Source organism: Rhamphochromis longiceps, linkage group LG17, assembly GCF_057381845.1.
Source record: "Rhamphochromis longiceps isolate RC_006_pf linkage group LG17, R_longiceps_female_GT1.1, whole genome shotgun sequence".
Lineage (NCBI taxonomy): Eukaryota > Metazoa > Chordata > Actinopteri > Cichliformes > Cichlidae > Rhamphochromis > Rhamphochromis longiceps.
The window spans coordinates 7,022,300-7,035,759 of record NC_140573.1 but is presented as its reverse complement, the minus strand read 5'-3'; the positions used below and the strand labels follow the sequence as shown (position 1 = coordinate 7,035,759).

Genomic DNA, 13,460 nt, shown 5'->3' with positions numbered 1-13,460 from the left:
GCACACAGCCATTCATGGTAACATTATGCACATGGGGAACAGGAAAGCTCTGGCGGATCTTCTCCAATTCTCTTCTTCACCAAAAGAAGAAATGCTGTAATTGGGCCGCCGCACCGAAATAAGAAATGTGCGCACATACAGCACTTTGGTGCAGGGTGAAGACGACAGAGCGTTCTGCAGGTTCGATATGTGATCGATAATAAAAATAATAATAATTTAGTTCCCTCCTAAAAATCCGGAAACATATGCAGTTTGGAGGATCAGGTTGGTGCCACACGACACGACATTGGCAAGCCAATTCAAAAGCGCACTAATCCGCACTGACCAATGATGATTGGCTCCTATGCAGTTAACAGACAGTTGGGGTCGCCAGGAGTCCGGAGTGCAGCCCGACACGCTGGGAACCATGTGTGCGTCAAAGTGCCCATATACAAGTTTCATTCATCAGATGACAGCGACTCTTAAACGCCCCGTTTTAAACAAATGCTATGTTTAATGTAACGTTAATCTAAACCTTGTAGCTCTGCTGTGTTGCCGCTCTTTATCACGGCTCATCATCGGTCAGAGTAGAAACAGGAGAATACAAACTGACGCCAAATACAGAAGCGAAGATTTAAAAGAAATAGTTCAGAGCAATTTGGCAGTATTGTTGTGTGTTGTTGGCTGTCGGTCCTTTTCCTTCTCTCTCTCTCTCTCTCTCTCTCTCTCTCTCTCTCTCTCTCTCTCTCTCTTTTAATCTTTCTCTCTTCCACCGACACACACACACACACACACCTCCCACCTGCTCTCTCTCTCTCTCTCGCTTTCCTCACACTTTTCCCAAGATGGCGGCAGCCTCATCCATCCAGCCGCCGAGCGTTCACTCTTCTCTAGCCCGGGATAGCGCACTTTCCCCGGAGATGGACAGCCCCGAGAGCCGGCAGCACGAGGACGAGGAGGCGACGGCAGCGCAACCCCCGGACTCCGGGATTAGCCTCCGTGACCTGCCGGACCTGGAGCCCGAGGAAATCGAGAGGAGGCTGGCCAAAACTCGCAAGGAGCTGAGCAACAGGAGGAAAATCCTCATTAAGAACCTGCCGCCTGACACCACCAACCAGGTATACATGTCAGTTTACGGTGGAGAAATAACAGGGTGGAGCTCTTTTTCTCTCACCCCCCCCCAACATTTTACGCACGCTCGCACGGACTCCTGCTTTAAGCCTTTTAACCTTCATTTCACTGCTTAGTTCTGACACCCGCGAGTGTGATCGCGGTCTCAGGTCATGACTTTGACCACATCACCTCCTGATCAGATATAAACTTTACAGGGAACTTTCCGAGTGTATCCGACTAGCTCATGGTAAACTTATCATTGTATGTAGCTTACTTATCTTTCCTGCATGTTTTTTCCAACATGATGTCAGATTCTGATTGGGGGGATCCACGGGCAGAGTCACTTCGAAGTTCCTCTTTTTGCTGTGTGACTTGCGTTTCCCATGGGTCTCACCTCACTGTAGCTGGAAGTGCATCATTTGGCTGCTGCTATAAGTGAAACGGTGTGCCTGAATTTGACTTGTGTGCAGTCAGACTCGTGTAACAGGTGAGCTCCTGGGAAAGTAGCCAGAAGGATGCAAAGTGGGGTGTTTTTCAGCAGGAGGAGACGCTGCAAAATGCAGTCTGTCGTCTGCAGACACTCTGATTAAATCATGAAATGCATGCGGCCTTTTCTGCTTTTAGCTTTATGCGCTCTGCGTGTTTTTGTTTTGTGCTGCGTAAAGTTTAACATCAGATCTGCAGACTGGCAATCGACAGCAAGTTGTACTGTTGTAATATTGTACAAATACTGTACTCTACTGTGGCCACGACAGGTGTGGATCCCTGATCTCTGACCTTTGCCCGTTCTAAACAGTTTCCCCCAATTTCCTAAAGACAGAAAGCACATCATTTCAATTTTGCATGTTCACCGAGGACCACAGAGTGTTTTCTTTTCTTTTTTTCATTTCTCCTGCTAAGTGTGATCCATCACTTGTGTCAGCCCCTTTATGAGGCAGCGTGTTGAGGGCGCTGATGGTGTGTATTCCTTCAGGCTTGTACCGCCGCACATTCTTTGAGAGGCTCTCAGCCAAAGAGTGCCAGTACCTCGGCCGGGTGTTTGCGCGGTGAGCGTGGAAGAAGAGGGGGGAGGAAGGGTGAGAATGCATGGTGTGTGTGAGAAATGAGAAGTGGAGTGGTGGTGGAGGGTCATTTGGATCAGGTGAAGCAGCAAAATTGGAAGCTCTCTCTCTCTCTCTCTCTCTCTCTCTCTCTCTCTCTCTCTCTCTCTCTCTCTCTCTCTGTCTGTGTGTGTGTGTGTGTGTGTGTGTGTGTGTGTGTGTGTGTGTGTGTGTGGTTTTTCCCCCCACATTGTCGGCGTGTCAGATGGAGCGTGATGTGCTGGGGGGGGGGAGACCAAGCTCAGTGGCGTGAAGTCCTGCGCTGCTGAATGTGCCACATAAATCTGTCCATTTAAAGGAGCACTGCAGGAGTGTCTCTTACTGAGACATGACACGGTGTGAGTTTCCACTGGTGGAAGTGAAGGTGATGTAGTTGGACTGACGCGAGCTCGGCCTTTAGATCTTCAGAAATGAGCAGCATAGGAGAGGGGAAAAAACAAAAGTGTTTCAAATGACATCGCAGCACTCATAAATACTGTCCCCATTATGGCGAGTATGGCGTTGTGTGGAGCAGCCTCTGGGTGTGATTGTCAGAACGATCCAACATAAATCTTGTGTCAGCTCCTTAAACGTGAACTTTCTGCATCTTTCTCATTTGTTTGGACTCCACTGTTCAACAGTTGGTTGGGCTAAAATGCGATTTCAAGACACCACCTGGAGCCCCCTTCCCCCTAATTTTCTGATTTAATTTATTAAGCAGTTCATTAACATCTTAATCAAGACTAATCAGTCAATAAACAATCTGACTCCCACGAGCACTGAAACGGAGACATCTTGTTAGTGCGCAAGACATAAAATCCTGCAGCTGTTCTCGTTCGGTCCTGTGCAGAGATGCGGTGATGCTCTAAGTGCTGGTGTTTACTGTATTTTATCTTCAGTGAGGTTATAGATTTATGGCAAAGGAAAGTCCTCATTACAGTCTTATATAACCCGACTGATAGGCCCAGCAGCACCCAGCCGTCTCCATCTCCCCATTCCCCTCATTCCCACTGCCCCATTACTGAACACTCTATCGCAGGCCGCATGTGCATGTATGTGTGTGTCCACAGTAGACTGTGTCAGATATATGGCCCCGTTGACAGTCCTCATTTTAGGGGAGAAGTGGGGGAAGGGAAAAGGGGAGGAACAGAGGAAGGGTACAGTGTGTTTGCGGTAATGAACTTGGGGAGAATTGTCACAGAGAGCCCCAGCTCCCATCAGCTTTATGGTGCTGTGTTCAGTTTTCAATTCAGTGTTTTTCTGCTTTGCATTTTTTAAATCCTTTTAAAGTCACTCTTGTTATGCAGCTGTTCAACCCCCCCAAAAACCAACTGTAGAATACCTGCTCAGCGCTAAAGAGACTGAGCAAGGATCGAGCTGACGGACACTCTGCGAGCAGCTAAAGAGCCAGATATTTCCCTGAGGTGTTGGTACATACCAGAGCTAAAAGGGCATGAAAATTGGTCTTATATTAACTTAGCGGACCGAGAGACAGATAATAATGTTGCGCCTCGACTGCTGTATAAATAATCTAACAAGTTTGTTGGTTTCAGAGCACAGCAAGTGCTGTGTTTTAAGAAAAAGAAAAAAAGAAGGAAAGGGGAAAAAAGGCAGTTATTGTAGGATTGTAGGTTTCAGTCATCTCCTTCCTTGAGTGCAAGTCTAACTACACTTTTTAATTTAAGCAGGTTAAGCGTCCAGTGTGTACATTGTATCCTAATATATTAAAAGCCCGGGCTCGGTTGAGATCTCATCTTGAGGTCATTGTTTTTTGGACGATGTTAGATGCGCTGCAGTTTTGGGGTGGCATCCGGAATCCTGATTACCCTTCAGGTTGTCTTTGATGTGTATATGATATTAACATTTACCTGCAGCTGTCTACAGATTTCGACCAGTGCCACTCTGTTTACCTCACTTGTACTTGATGCCACCTCGTTGCCGTGTCCATGTTAACAGCCTGGAGCAGACACAGAGCCCGCTCTGGGAAAAACAGGAGACCACTGCTCTCACAAGCATCACAAACGGCATAACATTCACAACAAACAGAAACTCGGCAATCATCTGACTTGATGTTAAGTTGTGGTTGAAGACACTCAGTTATTATGTAACTTTGTGAGCCTGGTGGATTCTACACCACAGTGGAAAGGCTGCGTGGGCTGATTAGGGGTGCTGTGTCTGTTCAGTGCTGTCCATGAATAAATCTGATTACAAATACAGAAAAATAGAGCTTTTGATATTCAGTGGTGGTGGAGGGGACTACTAGCACCAATAGTAGTAGTGGCTGTGTGCTAGCTGCGCTGAATACACAGCTGGAAGGTAAAATCGGCAAAGCCATAAAGTTTATGTACTTTCTTGTTCTTATTTTATATTCTTTTAAAGCTAAAAAGCAAAGGTCTCTTTCAGGTTGTTTTTATATGTGTGAATCATTAACAGTAGTGGCTTAAAAATCTTAGTAGTAGTGAGAGGGGGAGAAAAAATCTGAAAAACATCAAATTCACTGATTCTTAAGCCTGTGTTTGCGATATGCTGTTTGAAACCCAGAGAGCATGTTTACATACTCTTGCTTTTTATTGACCGAAACCTACATTTTGGTCAACTAATGATGGCAGAGCAGGTTCACAAAACTCGAACAGAAGTTTTAAATAGCTCTCCAGGCTTTTAGCTCGAGAGATTTCCACACTACTCTACCTACACAAGTAGTCTTGTAATGGTTTGCTCTCCACATATAGACATATTCTATTGTTCAAACATGTCATGTTTGACAGTTTTAGTTCCTGCCAGCTTTTGTTCCACCTCATTCCCGCGCCATTCCTGTCCTGAAGAGGTGGCTCACATGCACTCCAAAGAGAACGTTGAATTGATGATGTGCCTTGACACCTGCGGCTATAAACATGCCTCTTCCAGGACAGATTTCCACCTTTTGGAACCCATCCAGACACGCAGTCTCTGAAAAACATCGCCACTTGGGTCTGGGCAGGATTAAAAAACCAAAGATGTGCTCTCTCTTCCAGATGCTGACCAACACTCTGAAAGTCATTCGTTTTGTCCGGAATTAAAAACACATTATTTTTTATGAGCCACTTGATCCACACACCCTGATTTCTCCGTTAAGCACTATTAAGTTGATGAACTAATTGTTGGTGCCACGTGCACAGTTAGCTGTGACGTGCACGGTGGCGTTACATGGTGATGCAGCCTTTTCCTTATATATGATCTTTGTAGGAACGCAGCTGAAAGTGAGCTCAAAGTCAACACATTTACCACACAACACCCAAGTTTCCTTTTACCACTTAAAACATTCATCACAGCAGATATAACCGTCTGCTAGCTGTGGCATTTTAACCTGAAAAACCTCAGTGTTTAGTATATTGTTGCTTCCAGGAAATGGGAGTAAAGGGAGCTAAAAGGTTCCGTAAAAGGGATTTGCTAATATTGGACTGCGAGGGTTATGTGAATAAGATGCCAGTCATGCAGATGAATAATGCCAGTTTCAGATTATAGTATGCATGATAGCCCAACTCAAATTAGGCTAAAGTATTTAAAATTCATAGCGTCTGCGTTGTGCAGTCCTAATATAGTCCCAGAGTTGCTTTCCTCTTCCTATTCGTAGGCCTTTCAAAGCACATGACAGCCAACATCACACATGCGCCATTGTTCATTTACAATCTCGTGTGCAGAAATCTACCCCGTTCGCCTTCCCACTGACATCATGTAGGCCGTAAAAGACGGGGAAGCAACGGCAAAGATTTGACTATGAACGCGTAATCTGACAGGGCTACTATCTTGTATCAGATACTGTGTAGTCGCAACCTGCAATTAGTTGGAAGTAGCGGGAAGTACAGCCGGAAGTTGACACAACTTTTAATAATTCCAAGCAGCGAGTCTAAAATCATTTTCAGAGGCACAACAGTGTAAAATAAACGGGGGCAGTGTGGTTTTATTTGCACAGAGGAGGTTAACTTCCAGGGTCTTCTGCCAAGTTCTTGAATTAATCAGCTTAAAAACAAACACAAAACTTTTTTACAAGGTAGGTGTGTGTGTGTGTGTGTGTGTGTGTGTGTGTGTGTGTGTGTGTGGGGGGGGTGATATGTTTGTTTGAACACCATGAAAATGTGTGTGTTTTGCATATGTACAGGTAAACACAAATGCATGTAAATATGACAAAGCAGCATGCATCTGAGCTGCTCTTTCCACCCACCTTCTCGCCTTACCTTGCATGCTGTGGTGTGTGTGTGTCTGTGTCATGAGCAGATGTTCATGAAATCTGCCACTCCTGACAGTGGGCGGCCTTTATCGAGCCAGTGTGCAAACGCGCTGTTGTGATTAGCTGTTTACGCTGGCATTAGTCACCTTGAAGTTTTGCACATGTTCGTGTCACAGTTATCTGAAGACACACCTGTTAGACTTTTCGTTGTTCACTGTTCACTGTCACGATGCTACAGCTTTGTTTTTTGCATGTTTCACGGCACAGTTTGGCTGCGAGTCGGGTATGAAGGTGACATTATGTAGGTGAGATAATGGAGTTGGCTGGAGATCTGACGCTGAGCGAGCTCGGGTCCAAAAGATGGTGGAGAGGAAAAAGGCTTGTGTTGTAACTGATGGTTTGAGAGGGCTGATTTTAAAAAACAAACCGTATAAAGCTGTTCATTAAAGCATTTTGTAAACTGATAACGGCAGGGTTATTTTTATGTCATAGCATATTTCAGCTGAAAGTTAAAAAGGGGATTCTTTTTTCCGGTATTTCTTTCTGAACTGTTTGAGAGTAAACAACGAAAGCGGGGCTCGTGCTGACTGGATAAAAGGTTTCAAAGTAACTTGGACGGAAATGCATTGACTGGATGAGTGCGGGAATAATGGATCCATCCATCCATCCATTCGCTTCCGCTTATCCTTTTCAGGGTCGCGGGGGGCGCTGGAGCCTATCCCAGCTGTCATAGGGCGAAAGGCGGGGTACACCCTGGACAGGTCGCCAGTCTGTCGCAGGGCTAACGACTATAATTTCCCAGACTTCTAAAACGATCTTAACTCTCAGCACTGGTTAACATGTGTTTGGACTTCACAGGAGCCCTGCTGTTCACAACTGCTGCCACAGTTGTGTGTGTTTGTAAGTGTGACAGTTGACATTGTCCCGGAGGCTCTTAACTAAACTTCTGGATGCTGTGCATTAATACAAACCTCTGCAACGTGATCGAGCCTTTGGAGCGTGATTTGCCGAGAGACTCGAGAGATCAACGTGAGCTGTGTCTGAGCAGCACGTTTGACCTCGCCACAAAGGTCACGGGCCTCGTGACGACGACTGTAAAGCTCGCCGGGTTCCACATCTGTCACCCAAAACGAGAGAAACCACACATTAAATCCAGCAAGTGACAACTAGAGTGCAGGAAGTGAAGCATACTTGAGCTGATGGGTCTCATTTTGTTCTGTGCATTAACAGCTTGAAGTCATCAATCCCTGCTTTATTCCCATAAATCACTTTCCGGAGGCTTGATCTTGCCACAGGGAACAATGAGATCTGTCACCACGTCTACAATTATACTGTAACAAACAGCAAAAAAACCAAAAGATCATCATGCCTTCATGAAAAGAAAACCCACTGATTAATGAAGTCCACCTGACAGACTGATTCTGTTATATAAAGGATGTAATTATACAGTTTTGAAGGAATTTGCACATTTCAAATTTAGTCTTCTATTCAGCCTGGAGATGTAATCGCCCCTGGTTGTTGTTTTTGTGTCTGTTAAACTGATGCAAAGTCACGCTGGAGTCAAAAGTACTGCGTGCATACTCTCACAGATTCTTTAGCAGTGACTGGGTGCATCAGCTACAGGTGAATATCACCTTACGGCAATTCAAAAGTAAATCTATTGCAACGTTAATTTTTAAACTGTGTTTCAGACTGTTTCACTAATGGAATTTTCCAAGCTGGAAACGCAACAAAACCCAGGTTGTTGGTCCTGGTTATGATTATTTAAGATTGGCAATGGTTAAAACAAGAGTGTGCAGTGGTAGACACTGCTGTACATCCTGCCTGTTGGTGTGCAGGGTGCTTCTGCTGGAGCCCAGTACAAGAGGCCATTTAGCTTTTTATGTCTAAGAGCTTCTCGGCAAGCGTTCACATTTCTCTGCAGTTGCTTTGCTTATGTTGCCGTGACGATGCGTTTTAAGTACCGTGCAGTTTTCTGACATTAACTCAAAGCCTGATTGTGGACGTCTTAGAAGTGTAGACTTATACTTCGCCGCCATTGTGCAGGTGCTTCAGCACATTTTAATTTATAATATCTCAAGTGGGGAAACGCCACACGAACCAACTCAAACAAAAATAATGGCTGTTTTTAAATGACGGTTTCACCCTGTGATGGCAGGAGTCTGTTGCTGTGTTGAGTGGGAGTGGCTGCGGGCTCGGTGAGGGGAAAAATAACCTCAAATTTGAGCCCTGTCGCTTCAGGGCCGGAGACAAGCAGAGACGGGTGGGTGTGAAAAGGGGGAGGGAGGCGGGGTCACCCTGGCTGACAGCAGAATCTGTCCTGTCTCGGGGCAAGCCACCTGCTTAAACATAAGATTCTTACTGTTGTGATAAGCACAGGATTCCTCTCTTGTTCATTAACCGAGGACTTCAACGCGTAAACAAGGACTTTAGCTAAAGTTTTCCCGACAAATTAGTTTTACTTGAAATCAAACATTTTGATTCAGATTCATTCTGTTTGATTGTGTAAAGAAGACATAAAAGTAACATGAAAGCGACATGGAAACCCCCAAGTTGCACATGAAATGAAAGCACAGTATCTTTTCATTGCAGCACATTAAGGCTTAATAGGTGATTCGAGGTGTTAAAAGAATCTGTTTTTTTCAGGCGATCCCGTGCAGTGGTGATGAATGCTTATCGTGTGTGACTCTTTAGCTCACCCACTGAAATCAGCCACTTTAACTCCTCTCCCTTGAAGGCTTCTGTCCCCCCCGATTGGCTGCCTCTCACAAACAGATGCTTTGAACAGCAAGTGGGTGGGGCTTTAAGATATCCCCTCTCTTTGAACTTGCATGCATCCAAAAGTAGATCAAACCAAGCATTTAGAGCTGAGGCCTGAGCTGTTGTGCACAAACGTTTCAACTTTGACTAAGTTTAATATGATATTAATGTTAAAAAAATGCTTCATAGGCTTCATGCTTAGTCAGTACTAATACAAAAAAGTTTCTTACTAACTATTCATGATGTGCTGGGAAGCATCATCAGTGAGCCTGGGTTCACTGGGGGGTTTCTGTGGCTCAACTTCACTCCCAGCCTTGTCCTAAAGCCGTGCCGTGCCGTGCCATTCTCATTTGCTGTTAGCGACGGGTAAAGGGGAGGGTGATCTGCTGCCTGGTGACGTTACCTGGATCCGAGGCTACAGGTGCTACCGGGAGGGACAGAGGTCTGTGGGTTGTGTCCTGGCATTCCTGTGCGCTGCTCTCGTCTCTCCTTGTCCTGACATTTCACTCTGACCCGGTGGATTTTCTGGCACACTTGGCCGCAGATAAATCTTGTTTCATGGGTCATGGATATTTTTTCTTCTTTAAATCAATTCTAGGTAAATGTCCAGTTTACCTCTGTACCCTTCTCTGTCCCAGCTATACAAGTTATGCCTCTCGAAATGGTTGTTTTTTTGATGAGTTCGGACAGATCTGGGAAATCGGCATTTTCTTACAACACTCCTGGGACATGGAGTTATTAAACCATGCCTCTATTAGCAAAATTAAAAGCAGATGTGCAGTGAAGGAGACTTGTAGGTGTTTCTTTTGAGAAGCCACTGAATTTTTAAGAATTTAGTCATGGGTGTTTTTATATTGTGTATTATTTTGTCGATCTCATGTTTTATTTGTAGCACTTTTGGGACGTTTGTCTTTTCTTGTAAAGGAACCTTTGATCTCAATGGGACTTGCCAGTAAAATAAAGGTTAGAGATCTCACCCAAACCCAAGTCAGCTGGAACTGGCTGTGCCACTGAACTGAGCTGGATGAGCAGATAAGAGAATGGATGGAGAACGCAGCTATTTACATACACTCATCTATTGAGGAGTGCAAATAAAAAAAATTCTCAACAACTTCCATTTGTGTGCTGCACTTCCACATTAAGAGTTTGGCAGCCAGTGCACTGTGCACCTCTTTGATCACGTGCCTGCGGCAGCTGAGGTTGATGATGGGCTTGAATCCCTGAGCCTGCTGTGCTGCTTCCCTGCATCAGCTGTCTCTACTCAACTGGAAGTAAGAAAGCATCCAAAGAAGGCAAAAAAAGCAAAAGGGAATAATGAAGACATAGAGTGAACACTTACAGTGGGGCAAAAAAGTATTTAGTCAGCCACCGATTGTGCAAGTTCCCCCACTTAAAATGATGACAGAGGTCAGTAATTTGCACCAGAGGTACACTTCAACTGTGAGAGACAGAATGTGAAAAAAAAATCCATGAATGCACATGGTAGGATTTGTAAAGAATTTATTCGTAAATCAGGGTGGAAAATAAGTATTTGGTCACCTCAAACAAGGAAAATCTCTGGCTCTCACAGACCTGTAACGTCTTCTGTAAGAAGCTTTTCTGTCCCCCACTCGTTACCTGTATGAATGGCACCTGTTTGAACTCATCATCTGTATAAAAGACACCTGTCCACAGCCTCAAACAGTCAGACTCCAAACCCCGCCATGGCCAAGACCAAAGAGCTTTCGAAGGACACCAGGAAAAGTATTGTAGACCTGCACCAGACTGGGAAGAGTGAATCTACAATAGGCAAGCAGCTTGGTGTGAAAAAATCAACTGTGGGAGCAATCATCAGAAAATGGAAGACATACAAGACCACTGATAATCTCCCTCGATCTGGGGCTCCACGCAAGATCTCATCCCGTGGGGTCAAAATGATCATGAGAACGGTGAGCAAAGATCCCAGAACCACACGGGGGACCTGGTGAATGACCTGCAGAGAGCTGGGACCAAAGTAACAAAGGTCACCATCAGTAACACACTACAACGGCAGGGAATCAAATCCCGCAGTGCCAGACGTGTTCCGCTGCTGAAGCCAGTGCATGTCCAGGCCCGTCTGAAGTTTGCCAGAGAGCACATGGATGATACAGCAGAGGATTGGGAGAATGTCATGTGGTCAGATGAAACCAAAGTAGAACTTTTTGGTATAAACTCAACTCGTCGTGTTTGGAGGAAGAAGAATACTGAGTTGCATCCCAAGAACACCATACCTACTGTGAAGCATGGGGGTGGAAACATCATGCTATGGGGCTGTTTTTCTGCCAAGGGGACAGGACGACTGATCCGTGTTAAGGACAGAATGAATGGGGCCATGTATCGTGAGATTTTGAGCCAAAACCTCCTTCCATCAGTGAGAACTTTGAAGATGAAACGAGGCCGGGTCTTCCAACATGACAATGATCCAAAACACACCGCCCGGGCAACAAAGGAGTGGCTCCGTAAGAAGCATTTGAAAGTCCTGGAGTGGCCTAGCCAGTCTCCAGACCTCAACCCCATAGAAAATCTGTGGCGGGAGTTGAAAGTCCATGTTGCTCGGCGACAGCCCCAAAACATCACTGCTCTCGAGAAGATCTGCATGGAGGAATGGGCCAAAATACCAGCTACTGTGTGTGCAAACCTGGTAAAGACCTATAGTAAACGTTTGACCTCTGTTATTGCCAACAAAGGTTATGTTACAAAGTATTGAGTTGTATTTTTGTTATTGACCAAATACTTATTTTCCACCCTGATTTACGAATAAATTCTTTACAAATCCTACCATGTGGATTCATGGATTTTTTTTTCACATTCTGTCTCTCACAGTTGAAGTGTACCTCTGGTGCAAATTACTGACCTCTGTCATCATTTTAGGTGGGGGAACTTGCACAATCGGTGGCTGACTAAATACTTTTTTGCTCCACTGTATCTTTTTTTTGTCTTACAAATGTGGAGGGGGGTGGGGGAAGAGGTTATATTGAGAAATAAAATTTGAGATTCTCTTTTTTTTGGTTGTTTTTCCCTAAAGGGTAACATTAATTTGGCATGGAATTTTGACTGGGGCTAAAGTTTTGTCCAGCACCAAAAAAGAAAGGATTTTAAGTAGATGGGGTGGAAAGGCTGGATGTAGAGGGGAAAGGGAAAAAAGGGTGAACGTGAATTGAAGGAGGAAACTTGTTAAACCAAAGGAATTTGAGCAGTGCCAGTGCAGTGTGACTGTGTAGAACTAGCATCCAGAACAAGGTGTGGAAACTCAAAGAGTGTGTTTGAGAGGCTCAAAGAAAAAGAGAAGTGTGCACTCGTGTGTATTTATGCCTGTCTGCTAACAATATGTGAGTTTGCATGTTTTCTAAGAAGCTCTCCTGGCAGCCATTTGATGGGCCAGTGAACCGTGCTGTGCATGGTTTGAGCCACCTGTCTCGCACACACACCCACACACACACATCTCCGACCAGATATGGAAAACAAAGTATTTGAGATGTGTTAGACATGCCCCATTTTTAATTTCCCCCAAAGAGCCTGTGTTGTAGCCGGATGCAGCCGTTACAGTAGACACGGGCAAAGTTTACGCTCACACCTCAGCGCCAAAGTTTTAGCGTTTCCGATTACAGCTCCAGTAATGTGACTGGTAATCACGCTGTCATTGTAATGATAACACACGAGTGTGGGAGCACCTCTCTGTTTGCTTCCTGGGCTTCAACCTCTCTCCTCTCTGTGGCATAAATCACACAGTCACTGCCGGTAAGCTGGCCAGGCAGAGCGCGTTTGTCCCCCTAATCCCTCAATCTCTCTGTCACACAGACACGCCAAGTTGAAGCGATGTCCCACTGCTACTTTACCCGAGTGGTCCTGTTTGTGTTTTTAAGCCTTCTCATTTATGATGACAGGTGTCACAGTAAACACATTTTTCTCTTGTCATTCCTCGTCTGACGAGTAAAAATCGTTCTACTCTGGTACTCTGACCTTTGTGTTTTCCATTATCTTTCATACTTTCCCCTGTATAGAACCTTCTGTACAGCGACTTTCAGATTGTAACAGGACAACTGGAAACACCTAAACCGACAGATGAAAGCAGTAGAAGGGTTCGCCCAGACAAACCCAGGGAAGCAATTTGCCGTCTGCTAGCTCTTTACATTGGGATTGATTGAAGGTGAGATTTAAAGGACAGTAGCTGATAAAAACAGTGATGAAGCATGCCATTTCACATTACGGACATCACAGTAATATAGTGCTTGTGACACTTGTGATTAATCCACAATGTGAAATGATTTCTCTGAGCCTGCCTCCTGGGACATTGAAGCGGTTAGTGT

General features: G+C 45.0%; 1 protein-coding gene across 2 annotated transcripts in view; it reads left to right on the top strand.

Annotated features, from left to right (window-relative positions):
• Positions 1–641: 641 nt before the first annotated feature.
• Positions 642–13,460, top strand: part of raver2 (ribonucleoprotein, PTB-binding 2) — a 97,425-nt gene continuing 84,606 nt past the window's right edge. For both annotated transcript variants that reach the window (XM_085386789.1, XM_085386788.1), the window contains exon 1: positions 642–1,097. In XM_085386789.1, the coding sequence (XP_085242915.1) occupies positions 825–1,097 (273 nt within the window). In that variant the 5' untranslated portion in view covers positions 642–824. The remainder of the gene's footprint in view (positions 1,098–13,460) is intronic.